The 19,778-nt window shown below is 34.2% G+C and overlaps 1 protein-coding gene across 1 annotated transcript in view; it reads left to right on the top strand.

Annotated features, from left to right (window-relative positions):
- Positions 1-19,778, top strand: part of grm8b (glutamate receptor, metabotropic 8b) — a 148,348-nt gene that overhangs the window by 35,030 nt on the left and 93,540 nt on the right. The window contains exon 3 of the mRNA XM_052597616.1: positions 8,560-8,776. Coding sequence (XP_052453576.1) covers positions 8,560-8,776 — 217 coding nt within the window. The remainder of the gene's footprint in view (positions 1-8,559; positions 8,777-19,778) is intronic.

The raw sequence follows: 19,778 nt of genomic DNA, 5'->3' as shown, positions 1-19,778 counted from the left end.
CTTCGGACTGAACATTCAGTTCTCTGCCATCTCTTTGTTTCATCTTATCCGACCTAAAGCCGGTTTTCACTTCCATGTACTTCAGATGTGTTCTACCTAAGCAAACAGCGTTTATCAGCTTGAAGGGCCATGATATCTCTTCGAGAGGAACATTAGCGGATATATTTGTCTCCTCTTCAGAAACCACTGTTCTGTCACTTTCAGTCTCGCTGGTCTCAGTGAAGATGATTTAAAGATGGCTGCAATATGTCAACGGTGCCTTCAACGCTCATCCAGGCCAGAGTCCTTTGAAAGATTCAGGATGTGTACGGCAGGTGCACGCTCGGGGTGTGAGATGCAGGCACTAGCGAAAGCATGATTCCACACTTCGGCTAAGACAGCGGCCTCTGGAGAACAGAGGTGTGAGGCTGAAAATGGCACACAAATGGCAGTTCTCACATGCTGCGTGTTTGAGCGCCGCACAAGCAGGCCGCCCGAGCCAGAGTGAGAATTGCATTGCGAACTCCTAAGAATCGGCAGAAATAGTTGAGGGTTTCTTGTGGATTTAGTCACAGTGGGAGTGTAATTTTAGAATGAAAGGCAGTGGGATGACAATGCATGCGAGAATGACCTCGCCCGTGTGATATCTGTGGCTTCGCTCGGTTGAGGCTTATCTAAATCCACTGCTTGGGCTTCTGTACAATAGCCTTCAGATAAGGTGTCATCATATCAGTTTTAAACTCAGTATTAAGGAGCTAAAGTGAGTCAAATGTCATTGCATTCATACACTTGAAATATAGAACATCTTGTAGTCCATCCACCTCAAAAATATGATTTTTTATTATTTAAAATTATATACATTTTTAAATAACCCTATATTTTACTAAATAATCATAAGTAAAAAAATATTATTTTATTTAATAAAAAAAAAAAAGTTATGTAAATTAGTTGAAGTCAACTGTGCATTATGCATAGTGGGAGTGGCCACTGGCTTTTGCTTATGAATATATAATTACTTGTCCCAGGCAAGGAATAAGAGCTTAAAAGGGCTATAAGTAGTTGTTATTGGTAACGAATAGGGTCATAATGATGTTTTACACAAGTGTCATTTATGCTGTTTAAGATTAAATTAGGATGATTTATTTAATATCCATCTTCATGATTTTCTTTATAACACAGCTGAATCTCTAATAAGTAAATGTTCTGTATATTAAAGCATTCATTTCAAGCTCTACCAGCATATTAATTAATTAAGTCAAACAGAAAAATAATAATAATCTGTGCATTATGCGAGAGTGGGAGTGACCATTGGGTTTTGCTCATGAATATTTAATTGTCTCCAGGCAGGGAATAATGGCTTAAGGGGCAGAGAACCATTCAGTCAAAGGTTCTTTAAAGAATCATCACTTTCTTACCTTTTTATAATCTGAAGAACTTTCTTTCGCCACAAATAATCTTTTGTGAAACAGAAAGGATATTCGATGGCATCATAGAGCACCTTTAAGAGTAATATTGTGTTTGCACATTTTAAGTGCAATTTATGCTAATTTATATGAAATGATGATGTTTTATTTGATATCTATCATCATGGTTTTCCTTCTGACTTCTGAATTTCTACTGATCAAATGTAAAGTAAATTAAAGCACATTTATCACACATCTAACTCTATCAGCATCTAAAAGAGAAGGAAATTCACAGTTAATACTGAATTTTGTCACTTAGCCATGTTGCTTTAAAATGTAAGTTAGTATAATAAAACATGAAATATCAGACATCAATTTTGGTTGAAGAAATGTCTTTAATCTGTAGTTGGATGTGCTCAATTTACTCCATATAATCAAGTTTGTGTATATCTAAAAACAAAAACAATTTTGTACTCACCTTGCATTCAAAATCCTTTCTTTCCTGAATTTATTTATTTATTTTTTTGCTGTTATTTATTTTTTATTTTTTAATAGGCAAAGTAGAGAGAAGACAGGAAATGCTGCCTTTAGTCACAGTGAGATTTGAATTTTAAAAACTGAAAAATTAATTCATGGGGAATGTTCATTTAAGTGTCATATAGTTTAATTGAATAATTTGTACGAAGTAGTTTGTGTGCATTAAGTGGACTGTTATGAAATGTGATCCAGCTAGCCTAAAAATACTACTAGATTGATAAAATGCAAAAATGAGGACACAACATCACCAGTGTTGTTAATGGTAACTTAAACCAAAACTAAATGAAAATAATTTTCGTTAATTAAAATAAAAAACTAAGAAAAGTCTGTAATATAATATAATGTGTATTCCATTGTATGATAAGGTTAAAGGAAGTACACACAAAAAATACTGCTGATTTTCTGCAAGTACATTATCTATCTGGAATTTTTTTTCTTACTGTAATGTTGAAATAAAATTGTACAAATGTTAGGTTCTTTATCAACTGACAGAAATAAGTTTAAGTTGAAGAAATAACACGTGATATCACTTAAACTGAAACAGAAAAAAAACAAATATTACAAACAAGCAAAAAAAAATAATAAAAATAAATAAATAAATAAAATAACATAACAAATTTACTAAAAAATGAACAGAAATATAAAAATAAAAGCTACTACTACATGTTAAAAAATACTGAAATAACACTGAACATAATGCACATCCTCTTTATTTTGTTGCCAAAAAGTGTCCTGTATTTGTTGGGAAGTGAAAAATAGAGAAAGAAATATGAAATCTTAAACATTTAACAAAACAAGGACTCGCAAATCACAACATCCCAGGAAGCCAGCAATGCCCCATGAGCCAACTGCTGTGACCTGTTATTAATGCTTTTAATGCAGATCACGCATAGGCCTAATAGATCAGTTCAGTCATCATAATGTCGTCTTCCCATGGCCAGACCGGAGGACGAGGATGATGACATCTGTCTGTCAAACAAATATCTCTGACATTTGCACAGCTTCCTCTAGGTGCCCCAGATCAAACAGCAGTAGCCGTGCATGAAGCCAACCTGAGAGACATCACGGTTGCTAAATAAATATCACCTCAGTAGACAAAACCTCCCATCGTGGCTCGGCATTAAGACCATGAACCTGATGCTTATTTACATACAGCTTAGCAGCCAGATCTGATCTAACTTAATTAAATCCTGTTAAATATGAAGCATATGATACCTCCCGCAGATCACTAGTGCTGCTAATAAGATGCTACATGCTAACAGAAACACAGCATGATTTTAAAGCACACAGTGATTTCAAAATGTGGGTTTGATCTGTAACAATGTATAATTTATGTTATAGAACAAAATGGGAAAGTTTCTACAGGTAATGTTGACCACAGACAGTATTTTCCCGTCAGGAACTTCCTGAGGGAACTGCTAATGCTAATGCTAATTCTCTTCTCTTTGAGCTGAGCTACTTTGTTGGCAACTTGTAGCTCTGCACTGTTATAAATGTCCATTGAGGATGGCAAATGCATAATTTTGGCATTTGTGCACTTGTGTGTGTCGAAAAAGGCTAAGGAGGGAATGTGAGAGTGAATGATTGAGCGCAAGCATTTCTCGCTCTGCAGCAATTTGTGTCCACTTCTGTTTCAGCGAGGGTTTTAAATAAAGGTCTACGGAGAGGTTAATTAGTATTGTCTGAATGTAATCTATCAACAGCGAGGGCTTTTCTCGATTTGACAGCTCCATTATGGAAGCAAACAAAGATGGCTGTGTGCTTTGTTTCATAAAGATTAAAAAGATAACTACAGGTAAACAAAATGCTTTAATTTTGCAAAAAAATTGCACATCATAAAATTGTATTTGTGGTAGATTGCTAATAATTCAAAGAACCATGAACTGATCGGTGTGTTTTTGTAGCTTCCCACGCTCCAAGCTACTCATATCTCAAATAATTAGTAATAGTGAAGCTAGAGTTAGTAAAATATAACAAATTATAAGTATTAGATGAAAAACTTACATGTAAAAAACAATAAACTGAAATAAATGTTTAAAATTAAGTACTAAAATTAAAAACAAAAAAGCTAATAAAATAACAATTAAAATGGCAAACTAAAGGTTAATTTAGTATATTAATAAACAGGCCTTAAATTGGAATATTGAAATGGCTAAAATTAAAACTGAAAAATAGAGAACTCTAAATGACAAAAGCACACAATGAAATTACTAAAACTAAAATCTAAAAATATTAATAAATAATATATAAATAATACTAAAATAACACTATATTAGATATTATATTTGCAAACATCAATATTTGCTCTATTGTATAAAATCAATAAGGATCTTAAGAGGAGTGCAGTAGTTGAGTTATGGAAGTAAAGTTTCCAAAACTTTTTTTTATTTTTATAATTTTTTTTATTATTAATAAAATCTAAGTAAATTTAGTTTGATTCAGTGTTATATATATATATATATATATTTATATATAAATAAAGCCATTTGTATAAAAATGTTTTCTAATTCTGTTCATTAGATATAAATAGTATCTAAACATTCAGCAACAGATTTTAATCATACTATACAATATATCAAATTTTAATTAACACTTTCCTTAAAGCCTTTATGTATAATGCATTATAAAAGTAGTTTTAGTGCATTAATTATGCCTTTTAATCTCATGAATAATTATAACCACACACACACAAAAAAAAATAACACTTTCAATTAATTGTTACACTAAGCATTTTAAATTACATAAAATGTTATCAAATGTTATACTTATAATAAATGCCTATGTCAATAGTTTAATATGATACAGTTGTTCAGTAAAATGCATTATGGTTTATGGGACGATAGTTTATGGTCTTTTACTTTTTATACCAACTTTCAAGTACATTTAGATTTAAAAAAAAATAATTGTGATTAATCTCAGAACTGGCGGATTTGGTTCAAGGCTTTAATGAAGAATATTTGAAATCCTGAAAAAACGTATGAATAGTGGAGAATGAACAGTGAAAGTACTATAACCAAGGTCAATGAGAAAGCGGGCGATCGCTGTTGGAACAAAACAACTAGTAACTCTTTTCCTGTTGCAGGTATCTCTAAGACTGAGAGGAATGTCTGTATGTAGTCTATTCAATTAGAGCAGCAGTGCACTTTGTAGGTAATAAGGAGTGCAAAACACATGCTACATCCCTTGAGAAATCTAGAAAATCCCAAAGACTTTCTTCCGCTTCCTCACGCTCATCTCTCAGACACAAGACGCCTGAGACGTCTGGAGATGACAGTAGCGCTCATGTCCGTCATACTCATTGCAGGCCTGGAAAAGCAAAAGCACAGACAGTAAAATGATCCTGCCATCTGCACAGCCGTCAGTTGTAGCTGATGCTGCAATCATGTGTTGCAATTGCTGCAAATCATCTTTGCGTTCTTGAACTTCTGAAACTTTCTCATAAATGTAGTACAGATAAGTCTGATATTGAAGACGCTTTAGGTTTTCCTTCCCTTACATCACATTGTAAAAAAATAAAAAAATAAAATACAGTGAAATATATATTATTATATGTATAGTGTATAAATCTAAAATGCAAGAGTGTAAGTGTGTGTGTGTAAAATAAAATATAAAATAATTTAATGGCAAAATTTCACAGTTCACAGCATCAAGCTTTTTTTTTGAAGCAAGAGTAATCCAAAGAGTTATGGGTTCTTAACTCCATATAATTTCCAATGGAAATTGCTCACTACTATGCACCTCTAAATTGCATTGTATAAAGAAATATTATTGCAGTGCTGATGAAGGTTAATGTGTTTCTCCCCATCAGCAATATTATATTATTTTATGGAAAGTATGGCATTTGATTTCCCTTATGGCCGCTCTCAAAAGTCTTAGGTTTCAGTCTCCTGTGCATCTCTTTTGTGGCTCTGTAAAATAATATTAAACTGGAAACATGAGCGTGAAATTAAGTTCTACAGGCATCATTTCTGAGTCTAACCTTTGCTGTGCACCAAAATTCAAAACACTGTAGGCTGAAGTCTGAAAGGAAGCATCTGAAGGGACAGAGAGACACTGTCTTTCTTGAGCTCCTTAAAGTTTCTGTCATTCGCTTGAGCTGCTGAATGAAATGTTCCCAAGCAAACCTTCAGGGCAGAGTTTAAACAGTTTTAAAGAGGCTGCCTCGTTTTAAAAGTTACTCCATGCACCATCCATCTGGCCTTTCTCTGACGAACAGAAAAACATAGGAAATTCATGTGCGCACTGTAATCGTTTGAGACGAAGATGGCATTTAAGCGTCAAATTTGCATGTGAAAGCATGTCATTACATGAGAAATGTTGTGAAACCATACAAAAAGCACATATGAATTAATCTGACATCTTTCGACAGCGTTCGCAACCACATTCAGACCCTCTGTTTGTGAATGAACAAAAACGGGTTTACAGTCATGCACGTACAATGGATCTCTATGAGGAAAGACTTTCTAAGCAGAAATGAGAAGCTTGTGTTGTTGTGACTGCCCTTACATGAATTATGAAGTTAAAAATAGTAATGTTTGATCAATTAAATTGTCTAAATCACACTTTTTGATGTGGGACTACATTTGTGTATGAACTTCTGGTTTATTAACCATCATATTTCATCATGGATAGTTCCTTTTGTGATAAATTGTTATTTTAACATATTATACTATTTCTAAGGGCTCTAAATTATCAACACATTTTGCTGAAAAAGCGTGTTTTATTTTATTTTATTTTATTTTAGGAAGTTCTGTTGAAGAGAGAGATTTATAATTCATTCATTATTAAATAATAATTTATGATAATATTTTATGTATATATTTTTTATTTAAACTATATTATTTATTTTATTTTATTAAAGTTTTTTATTTTATTTTATTTATTATTTTAAGTACTGTAGAATCATTATTCATTATTGTTAATACATTTTATTTTATTTATATTTTATTATTTCATTTTATTTGAGATATATCACTATTATTTCATATATCTGGCTTTAATAACATTTTTACAAACTAAAAGAAGATTTCTTGATTTTTCCCGTACAGTGGAAGCCAATGGGAATCAATATTATATGGATTTAACCTGAAATGGTGTTTAACCTACAGCAGTAAGGAATATCACACAAATTTGTGATTTAACACCACAATAGTCACGAGACAAAAGGTTTATTTTTAAGGTGTGAAGTCTAGTGTTGGCATTCGTGCTGCACGTTCAATATAACACTCCCCAGAAATAACACACACACACATCTGTTTCACAGACATGTTCGCCCATGTCAACACATCTATGACACTTGTATTTACAAGCTTGCGATCCGGGGTTGTGGGTGAAAAAGCGCAGGCACCCGTTCACCAGCCGGTGAGTGGCATTTATATTGGGGGCCGGTTCTCTCCTGCGCCACTGTTGCGGTGAATGCTGATGAGCGCAGCCTCTGGGGCTCCGGCTGACAGCCTGGCCTTTTGGCTGAGGAGAAATCAATCACACCGTCAATCGCCACCAGAAGCCATTACCCAGCTTGCCTGCTGGCAGGCTTCACCTCCATTCTTTGTACCACAACACGTACTTATTTGTCTTCGTTACCTGGTCTTGTTTCACCTTTAGCGTCACTTCACGGGCTGGTAGTCATTCACATCAATAGCTTTGGGCTAAAGCGGTTTTGGAGGTTGCAAATGTATTGCTCCACCTTTGCTTGCTTTAATTGGTTCTGCATTTTCCTCTTTGCTTTAGGCAGAATTTAATGATTAACTCTCGTGGAAGAGTCAATATTAGCTTCTTTTGGGGGCTGAAACTTTTTAGTTTTTTTTACCACTGGCTTTTAAATGTACTCCCCATTAGGCCATCCAAGAGATGAGTTTGTTTCCTCATCAAAGCAGATTTTGAGAAACTTGGCATTATATCACTTGCTCACCAATGGATCCTCTGCAGTGAATGGGTGCCGTCAGAAGGAGAGTCAAAACAGCTGATAAAAACATCATAATAATCCACAAGTAATCCACACCACTCCAGTCGATCAATATGCGTCTTTTGAAGCAAAAGCTGTGTTTGCACGAAACAAATTCATAAGGTGTTTTTACTTCAAACCATCGTTTCTCGCCAATTAACATGCTCATAATCCATAATAACTCTTCCTCCAGTGAAAACAATCCATCCTCGTTTGTTTAAAGCTGTTTTGGATTGTTTCCGCTTGTAGGCATTAATTCATCTGTGCATAGTTCTCTCCTGATTCAGGCGAGACAAGTTTTTCACTGGAGAAAGCAAATATTATGGATAGAGGACTCATATTTTAGCTCAAAGTAATGGTTTAAAGTTAAAACGCTTCAATTATGTATTTGTCAGGCAGCTTTCATTCAGTACTTGTTTATGGATGGACTCGAGTCATGTAGATTATTTATTCTGATAATGTTTTTATCATCTGTTTGAACTCTCATTCTGACGGCACCCATTCACTGCAGAGGATCCATTGGTTTTTGTTTTGATGACGAAACAAACTCATCTACATCTTGGATGGCCTGAAGGTAAATAAGTTGTCAGCTAATAAAATTTTTTTGGATGAACTATTCCTTATATTTTGGGCTCTGGATTAGAAAATGTGATCTTTAAAATCTGTCCTGCGTTTGTTCTTTCTCTGCTTTAACAGATCCCTCAGATCAGCTATGCATCCACAGCGCCGGAGCTGAGTGATAACACCCGGTACGACTTTTTCTCCCGGGTTGTGCCGCCCGACTCCTACCAGGCCCAGGCCATGCTGGACATCGTGACCGCCATGGGCTGGAACTACGTCTCCACGCTGGCGTCTGAGGGCAATTATGGGGAGAGCGGTGTGGAGGCTTTCGTTCAGATCTCACGAGAAAGCGGTAAGCTTCCAGTGAACATTCTGAAATGTGTTTCTGTACGAGGGCTCCAGATTATCTTCTGATGTACGTCTCGCTCCACTGATCGCAACTGATTGACTGAGTGAATTGAATTTCTTACCAAAAGTGCGACATAGCTTTATGTTCAAGGGATATAGTCTACACTTTGGCAGCATTTTATTTTATTCAATATTCGTTTGTGTTTTTAAAGGTTTGTTTTGTTTAATAATCCGAAATTATTTCGTCATTAATTTATTTTATTTAATCATGAAAGTTAAAAAAAATAATTTTTTTTATTTACAAGAATTCATCTTAAATTTTTTTAGGGATAAAAAAATTTGATAAACAGCTTGAAAATCCGATTTCTACGTGTGGGCGGTAATTAAATGCTCCTTTTTACTGATTGGTCAGCCAAAAATCAAACCGTGCCATCATCAGTTCGTCTGCAGTTTCCATGAGGCAGAATAATAGTCCTCTGCTGTTGCAGATTCTTAGTACAAACTTTCATGATTTTTTCATTAAACAAGCTGACTAATGAATAGCTCGACTCAACTCATTCTGGGGCAGAGTCTAGACAGGGCTTTATTCTGTGTAGATATAAATTGTTTTCTTTGCATCAGCTGGGCATGGGAAGGTATGATATGACAGCTGTACCCTGCTCACCCAGTAAGTCTGTTTGTTTAGTTAATACATATTTAAAACACTAAGACAAAGAGGAAAGGATAATAAATTGGCTTGAGTATATACAGGCCTATAAAATTCACGCAAGAACTGTCATCCTGACTGACAACTGGAGAACAACAGATATTAAATAGCCTAGACTTAGAGTTTTATAATTGATTATAATTGATATCTCAAAAGGATATGGATTGCAATGCAAGATTTTCATAAAATGTAACAACTTGCCTTTTTGATTTGATTTCTCACCACAGTATACCTTCAGAATCACGCGACTACATTCAAGCGCAGACCAGTATTGAGGTGCACCAAAAATAAACAGCAGTCATATTTAAAGAAGTTTATATTCTCACCCACATGTAGAAATTGAATATTCAGGTGTTTTTTCATTTTTCTATTCATGAACAAAAAACAAAAGTTTCAGTTAAATTCTCTTAAAATGTTTTTTAATGTGTCCTGTTTTGTGTTTACTTATTCAGTTTTATTAAATAAAAAATAGTTTTCATTTTAGTTTCAAGTTTTATTTCATATTATGTAATGGTTTGTTTTGTTTATTTTTTTTTGTTTCATGTTAATGTTTTTTTTTTTTTTTGCTTTTTGTTTAATATTTTGTTTTGTTGTTTTATATTTTTATTCATGTTTTTTTTGTATTGTTTTTTATTGTTTTGTTTCATGTCATGTCATGTTTTTTTGTTGTTGTTGCTTTTTGTTTAATGTTTTGTTTTTCCCTGAATTCTCCTTATATTGTTAGATAGTTTTCTTGTGGTTTTACTTATGAATTTATGGGTTGAAATCAGGGATGTAAACTAAAGGAATAACACAGCCATTATCAATCAAAAAATGTGTTCCAGTAAAAAAATACAAAAAAAAAAAAAAAAAAACAAGATAGAGGTCTGGACTTATATGAAGATGAATAAATAATGACACTGTTTTCATTTTGGGTAAACTACTCCTTTAAACAGGCTGTATATACTCCTGTACCTTTCAGATTTCTATACATAAATTAACTCTGTTTCAGCATAAATCACATTGTTTTTAATCAGGAATAGCCAAGTTGCTAAACAAATCGCTATTAATATGTAAATGTGATGTCAACATTTTGCCGTTTATAAATAACCTGTTTTTTATGTAATATAAGAGTAAATTATCTGGTTGGACTGGGTTGGGAGTTGCATTGAGAATAGTAACAAATGCCTACATAGTCCATAAAAATCTTACTGCAAATAAGCAAGATTTTTCCCCCTATATGTCTTTTTTTTATGCACTTTGATGCAAAAAAGGATCTTAAAAATGACACATTACACATTAGTGATTTATGGTACAAAGCTTCTTCTGAGTTTGCTGACCAGCATTGCCATACACAAAACATCAGTGAGACTGAATTACATGCTTTGACAGAGATGGAAGGGAAATTGCCATCTCAACAGAAGAAAGGTCAAGTAACATGAAAAAAATAAAATAAAATAGGCTATATTGTAAGGACACGTCTGAAAACCTCAACCCCCACGATCCATTCTGTCAAAACTGAGCCATCAAAGTCAAGCTGAGCTTATGTTTTGTTGTCCATTATTCAGCGATTTTATACAGAAGTGAATAGTCAAGGAAATAGGAAGGTCAGGATGTAGAAGTAGATACAAAAAGTGTTCAATTGTGACCTCAAAGAACTCGCCATTTCTGAACTAAAAATCTGTATTCACACTCACATCGCTTTGGATTTCGCTGCTTATTGCCGTTAACCCATAATTCACTTCATTTTACATCACATAGGTCGAACAGTAATGGCTCACTTTCCCATTTTCCCTCCCACACAAGCCTGCAATAATATAGAGCATTACCGTTAGCACACGTCCAGTGGAAACTACAATTACAGAGAAGCTTATCAATAAAGAGAGTAGAGGGAAAAGAATGTGCCTTGATATAGAGACATAATTACAGCCATAGGTCCGGTAATGGACTCGCCGCGCTGTCCCAGAAGAACATCATAACCAACCACATCATGGTCCCCTCGTGCTGCTTGATTGATTTATTATTTCAGTGTGTCTTGCTCATGTAGACACGGACATGCCACGTTAATTATGTTGTAATTATGGAAATACAATTAAAGGAAGAGACACATGTGAGCGATTTAAAATCGTTCCTCCAGGCTCATCAAGTATGTTTATCCCCCCGTGTGTGTGTGTGTGTGTGTGTGTGTGTTTGTGTGATGGCGCGTGCTCAGCTGTCTGAATGTTGTCTAGGTGATCATGCATTTTTCTTTTACTGAACATTAGGGCTTTTGTCTATTTCATGAAATAAATCAGTTCATTTGTTTTATACAGAGTTTATACTAATTAATAATTTTTTTATGTTTTAAGATATTTTCTGCTAATGTATTTATACAAATTCAGACATGCACAAGGAGGCATTGTCATTTCAGATTTCTTATTTTATTGTATATATATATATATATATATATTATTTACAAAATTATAAACACATAGCGATTACCACATTTATTGCTATAATATTTAAAGGTACTTCAAGGCACATTAAAGCTGGGGTTTTCAAACTGGGGTCAATCGCATATAAAAATGCAAGAATAATTGAACAATATCAAATAAATGCAGAATTTGAGCTTATTAATGTGCTTTCTGCTTAATAAAGTCTGGTCAGTTAATTGAAAACTTAAATTTTATTTCAGTTAATTGTAAGGGAAAATTTTCTAAGTTACATGTAAGTAACAAAAAAAATAAAAAATAAAGAATGAAACTTAAATATAAAAATTTGAAAACAGATAAAATAACAAAAATGAAAAATGTCAAGAGCATGCCAAAAATATTAAACAAACTAACATTAGGATGAAAATTTATTTAAAAGGTAAAATTTTAATTTTAAATATTAATAGATACTATAAATAATAGTAAAATAGCACTGGATTTGAACCTACTGATATTTTTTTTTTATACACACAAATATATTAAATTCTTTATAACCTTTAAAATAATTGTACTTATCCAAATATATATATATATGTGCATTGTGCATTGTTCACCAATTGTGTAGCACCCTGTTGTTGATTGTCAGTCCCTCCAGAAAAACGCGATTATGCGATCGCCTGATTTAATGCATAATCAGCCAAAGGCCGCATTTTTTCAAATACGCCGCTCTTTTCCCGCATAAATTGCCGATTTCAGAAAGCAAAATATGCGGGGCTAGCATGATTTCATAATCCCTGTATTTTCATTGCAAAAAACACACATATATATTAGCAGAAAGTTGAAAAATGTTGCATTTACTTTGGTTTACTTCACACAAGTAAAGCGCCATTTTCCCCCTATTGCTGTGGGAACCTAATGAAGTGACGTACTGTAATTACATGTGAACATCATCTGCAAACCCAGCTGTGAAACCAGGGTGAAACTTGAAGCACGCAAATCATTCTTATTTGCCAACAAAAATAAGCACAAAAGAAAGCGCAATGCAGTTTCCCGATTTGTTACATGACAGTGGAGCCAAATTAGAGAGAACTTGCGAAAACTGCGGTTTGATGAAATAGAGAAAAAAGGTGATTCCTTAGTTTCTATCAGAAGCTGATGCAACTTTACAGTTGTAAAATTCCACTTTTTTGTTACATAACAGTACCGAAAACTTACAGTTGTAATTATTTTATTATGTATGTAAAATAATTTACGTTGCAGTAAAAGATTGCAACTTAAATATTCTTTGATTTAGTCTGCTCGCTTATCATAGGAAGTAATAAGAAATTACTCTTTACATTAAGGTAGTAGCCTAGTGAGAAAAAGGTGTTGGGGGAATCACCTTTTTTTCTCTTTTTCATCAAACCACAGTTTTTGCAAGTTCACGCAATTTCATTGCATAAAATTGCTAAAATATCCCGCATATTCCATCGCATTTTTTAAGAAAACGTGCCGCAAAATCAAGGATTTTTGCCCGCAACAATCACAAAAGAAATCTGTGTTTTTCTGGAGGGACTGGATTGTGACAGAAATTTCTGGACTTCACTGTATTTTTCTAACTAGCTTTATTGTAAGTCCACTGTTTAACTACTGAATGTTTGTACAAGCTTTGTACTTCATCAAATACGTCAGTGATAAAAAAAAAAAAAAATCAGTATCATATAGACTCATATTGACACTACTTTATCCTTCAAAGCAGCTAATTACACAAAAAGAACATTTGTACTTGTGTTAAAAATGCTTGTGTGTTTTTCCCCCTCAAAGGCCAAACAGTAAAGTCAACTCAACTTCATTATAGAAAATTCATAATGTATTCTATGTAAATCAGCCTTTGACACGATCTACACTTTCTTGCATTTGAAATGTGCCCCTTATCATGAGTTAGAAATGAAAACTGTCTCCAGAACAGTAATAACTGGCAGTTAATTATACTCTTGAATAAACGAGCAGTAACCAGATGCTATTAATTTTTCGTCTTTCTGCCTGATTGGCATGCAGTGGAGCCTTGCAGCGTGGCAAAGTGACCCTCTCCATCATTTAAAACCCCACTACATCATTACCTTAGTGTTTAGGAGGCCGTTCTCAATAGCACGGCAATGCAATCTCTATGTAAATGGTGCATAAGCAACAATAATCATGAAAAATTATGGCAATATACAATTTGCTGCTCAAGATAAAATAGCAGTTTTATTGAAAGGGAAAACAAACACTCGTTTTTCCTTTGGGAACAACCACGCGCCCATTCATGTTTGGTTTGCCGTTATGAGTTATTTAAAACAGTACAATCTGTCTCTCTGAGATGTCTCATCAGTCTGAGTGATCTTGTTACATGATTGGAGAAACTGAAGCAGTGTGTGTGTGACTTTCTTCTGCTGTTTATGTGTTGTACTGTAGACGGTTTAGAGCTTGTTTATTACAAAACAGTAGATCATTGTTGTGCTATTTGATTTTCTTTTGGGAAAAACTTCAAATATTTGCGACTAGACATTTAGTAAGCATGTTTTGTCCAAAGCCGCAGAGTATTAGAAGTCCTAGTCATCCTTTGGATAGATGCATGTGTCTTTTTGTTCTCGCTGTTTCAGAATTGAAAGGAAAAATTCCTGTTTATGAATTTGAAATGGATTTGACAGAATGCAGAATTTCATGACTTTAATTTTAATTGAGCTGGATGCAGAATTGGTGTTTAATTTTTTTATTTAATGACATAAAATGTAAAAGGAATTCACATTGTCCTAGGACAGTCCTATCAATCAATCATCGATCCTAAAATACAAGTACAGCTACTGGTTGGTATGAATTATAAAACAGGCCCTGAACTTAAAAGGAAGGCCTATTATTTACCCAAAAGTGAAAATGCCATTGTTGTTCCAAACATGTACATGAATTTTTTTGTCAAATGTCAAATTTTGATGAATGTTTTGTACAACACTGGAACAGTGTTGTTTTTGTAGAACATTGCAATTTGAAATATAACTGGAAAAAAATATATATGTATTAGATAAAAAAAATCTAATTTCAAGCAATTTTATTTCAGTTAGTTGTCAGGGCAACATTTGTTTTTGAACGTCATTTTTACGTTTAAGTGCAAGTAAACCAAAAGTAAACTAAAGCTAAATAGATTGAAAAAAAAACTTATAAATAAATGTATGATAAAAATTCCTTTTAAATAAAATAAAATGCTAAACTTAATTGAAATTAAAAGGAAAACTGAAATTAAAATAAAATATACATTTATATATACACAGATACACTAAAATAACTATCACACTGAATACCGACTTTCATTTTTTGGGAAAACATACACTGATATATTTTTTTCCTTCAAATTAGCTGATTTTATGTTACACAGAATAAATCAAATCAGGTTTGAAATTATGAATAAGAAGGTGAGCAAATTATGTAAATCATGATTTTTCATTTTGGCTGAACTGTCCCTTTCAAGGTGGAGTTTATTGTTTCTGTGGCACTTTATTCAAAGTTCCCTGCATCAGCCATTGGATAGAGAAACAGAAAGCTCCGCCCCAGACTCACACCATTGGTTGAACTACTGTTGCTATGTCAGGCAGAGCAGGAAGCTCAAACAAACAGAGCAATGTTTTATAAACATGACAGTCAAAGTTTTTTTTTTTTTTTTTTTAAGGGAGACAATGAACATTTCAATAACTTTTTAGTTGTCCCAGCATATTAAGATGGAATAGAGAAAGTACTTTTTTTTTTTTTTTTTTTTTTTTACATAAAAACACATGACCTTTACTTTTAAATCCAGCTCAAAGTTTGGAGCTCACTAAGCCAACACTGCACAACCCAGTTGACCTGAGATGAACTGAGGAATTCAGTAAGAGACAGTCTTAACGTTAAAAATGCAGCATTTCAAACAGAAACGCACTCCAGGTTCCGGTCTCCTTCGCATCCCGTCTCTCCCACTGCGATACTGTGCCTGAAGCAATGTGCTACTGTTCCCATTATGCTCACTAGGCTGTCCCAAGATGATCAAAAGTACATAGCAGGATGTCTCTCTCCTCTTTGCTGAGCTTGCTATTGTGAAATCTTATAATCAGTTATCCACACCTGCCGTATCACCGCAGGTAACAGAGGCAGGAGTCTGTTATTCAAAACCCCCCCAACAGATTCAGAGTAGACGTCTTTTCCCTCGCGTTAAAGATGCTTAATGAGCCCATAACAACAGTAGGAACCTGAGATATAATGTTGATTCTCTCTGCGTTTCAGCTTTTATTATGGAAATCTTCACACGGGATGCAAAGTCACTGACCTCATTGCCTCAGATAAGCCGTCATGGATTAAGAAGGAATTTACATATAGTGAGACGAAATTCAGCCCTACCCACAACCACCTCACTTGAACCTTTCATTCTCTGTGAAAAATACTAGCAGGCGTTTAGGGAAGATGTCGTTGACTTAATGATTTTTTGGAGTCTGGTGATCTCATTAGTTTAGATTAATCTCTTCAACTTCTCATTCTTTTTCACTTTTGAAGATTCTGAGAAGTTTTATTCATTCATCTGCACCTGTTCTGCCTATTGCTCTTCCATAAAACAGATTGATGTGCCAACTGGTGCCATCTGCCTAACCTAATGGACTTTTTAAAAGAGACGGTTCTCCCAAAAATTACAATTCTGTTATCATTTACCCACTCTTATGTTGTTCCAAGTCTTCTGAAACATGTAGCTTTTTGTGAGGAGTGAACCGAAGTATTTTTATTCATTTAAATTGAATCACTTGATCCAGTTCACAAAATTGTCTAAATGATTCGTTCACTAACCCAGCTTCACCAAATGACTCACTGAAAGTTTGACTCGCTGAATCAAATTTGACTCACTGATCCAATCACAGCTCTTAACACAATAATATAAGGAAGTTGGGTTTTATTTGACTATTTTTATGATGTTTCTATGTTTTTATGGTTCATTTTGTCTTCAGAGTTTTTCCCTTTGTGTTCCACCGAAGAAATAAAGTCATACAGGTTTGGAACGACGTGAGGGTGTGTAAATGATGACAGATTTTTCATTTCTGCTTTTCATTCCATCCACAGAGGGCAGAGAAGTGCCAATAGAGATCGTCCAGCAGCACTCAGATTTCAGACAATTGGTTCGTAAACCGTTTTGCTCGGATGTTCTTCCAAATTTGAAATCTGTTGTTTCTTCTTGACAGTTTATTCCATTACTGTGGAAATGCACTGCCAGAAAGAAGTGCCAGAGCTATGCAGGCTTCAAAAGATGAGGCAAAGTCTCAAATCTGTGTCTTCACAGGAATAAAAAGTTGCCCAGCTTGAATTATGATCACAAACCTTCATCTTGTGCTGTTATTTCTTATCTAACAGTTCAGTTTTTCCATTTCAAACTTACCTTTGACAGCAGAAATTATTGTGGAGAACGGAATCAGAATACAACACAGGCCAGCTTCAAACCTAGATTTCTGAGACTAACTACTAAGCGACAGCTCCAACCTTGGTTTTTACTTCTTAAAGCAGAGTGCATTTGAAGGTATCACTATAGATGAAACTGCTACACTTTTATATTGTCACGGGCTGTAGAGCCCTTAGATTTTAAACGAGAAATTAGTTGCATAAAGCTCTGGAACATTTTAACTGTCAAGCATTCTGACCTTGTCTGTTGGACTCATACGAATCAATAGTATTGACTGACCGACAGATTGCGCGCTTCAGTGTAACAAATTTAAGATCTCAAAATTGCAACCCTTATCTGGGGAGCTTAAAGTAAAAGAGTTTCATGTTATGTTCTTTTGAATGATTTATTGTTATTGATCAGTGAACTCAGGGGCTGACATAATGAGATTATGTTTTAATACAGGTGTTTTTTGTCATTCATCTTGTACAGCACATGAAGCCTTGTAGGAAGCACTGTGGATCTGAGGTACAGTAGCATGCCAAGATCATTGCATATTAACTGCTGAATTAATAGTCAATGACCTCAGCACCGTGTAATATCATGCAGTTCATTTAATCTATGTCTGAGGTTCCTGAATACACAAAAATTTGAATCGTAAATTTGCCGATTAGAGAAATGTGCGTGATGCCTTGAATTCAGACAACAAAAACCTTCCATCAAAAAATATTATTCTAATATTAAACATATTCTCTGGTAAAGTAATCCACATGAAACCAACAGGAGGCACAGTCTTACCCTTCTGAGCTCATTTATAATGTTGTCACACCCATGTGCATCACGCTCTATGCGATAATCATCCAAGCTAGATGCGCGTGTGATGTAGACGGCCACATCACCACTGTAATCAAAGCATTAAAGATAAAGATTAAATATTAAAGAATAAAAGTTAATACTAAAGGTATTTAAGGATAAAAGTTCATGTAGGCTACTATTCCTTTTTGGAAGAAGACGCTCTGTGAGAAATAAGCCTAGTATTTACCTCGGAAGAAGAACGCGCGATTTTCTAATTGAACTTTCCCAAATTATAATACCAGACTAAAATATGTAAAATCGAGTGCAACATTTTGAAATATAATAGGCAACCTTTCATTGTATCTAAATGTTGTACATCTCGTCTGCATTTTAGCTCTGCATTCTCCAGTGATTTATTAAAGGTCACACTGACGCGCAGATTTTTTTTTTTTCTTCTTAACACTGCATTTGTAACTTAAGTAATTTAATTGTATTGACATTAGTACATATATTCAAATCACATACATTTTAAATGTAACACATTACATTACTGCGTTATCGGGATAAGTTTTTAGAATACAGTAACGTTACTGTATAAGGTGTTATACCCATCTATGGTCAGGATCCTACAATTCACATTCGAATTGTAGGATGAAAACAGGCTCTTAAACAGGCATTTGTCAGCACACACACTTGACGCAGGTCCCTGAGTGGCTGTTCCAGTTCAGTGATGTTAGTTGTGGTGGACTGTAGGGCTGAGGAGAGGTCTGAAAATGGGGTCAAAATGTCACGGCTGAGGTAAATTGCAAAAACAAATGCAGGTTTTACTGTGAGATAAGGGACTGTGGTGGGTTTCACACTTCTTGAAGTAACCGGTTTACAGTTGAGGGAAATCAACTGTTCATTCTTAAAACTGAGACTCCATGTGTGTTATATGCACACTGTAGATTTCAAAACGCATACATTTAGTAATATGTTTTCATAAAAATGCAACTGAAATCCTGTCATGAAAAGACATGAGCATAAATGTCCTCAAATGCATTCGAGACGTATTGCAATACATCCATCGCAGGATGTGGTTTAAGATTCATTCAAAACACAACTTGGCCAAGCACTTTAAACACCACATAAGTTGTTAGTTTGTGCTCATTTTTCCAATTGATGCTAGAGAAATCTGATCATGTTTGCATGTGGTCGTTGAATGAGTGAAAGACACTTTTTCTTCACTTACGCTTCATGTTTTTTGTGTTTTCATGTTCACATTCATGTTGATGATTGCCTTTAATGCAAAGCAAGCATGCTGTGATATGTACTAAGCGTTAGTTAATATTCAAAGTGGATATTGGTTTTGTTGAGTTTGGGTACTTGCATGCTGTGATATAATGCAGAAATGTGAGTGACTCAGTCATTGATTTAAAACATTGGTTTATTAGAATGTATGTATGTTCTGTTCAGCACAACCTTATGCAAATTTCTAAATATTTTATGTGTTAATGAATTAAATGGGTAATTCATATGAATTTGTACATTCTTGTTAACCCAATGCTTCATTTTACCATCATGTTAAGTTATATATTGCATAATGTTTCCGTTTATGTATACGCCACCATTCAAATGTTTGGGGTTAGCATGTATGATTTGTTTTTAAATAAATTCATACTCAGCAAGAATGCATTAAATTGATCAAAAGTGACAGTAAAGACATTTACAGTGT

The sequence above is a fragment of the Carassius gibelio genome, chromosome B25, assembly GCF_023724105.1.
Source record: "Carassius gibelio isolate Cgi1373 ecotype wild population from Czech Republic chromosome B25, carGib1.2-hapl.c, whole genome shotgun sequence".
Taxonomy (NCBI): Eukaryota; Metazoa; Chordata; class Actinopteri; order Cypriniformes; family Cyprinidae; genus Carassius; species Carassius gibelio.
This window is presented reverse-complemented; position numbering and strand designations above follow the sequence as displayed.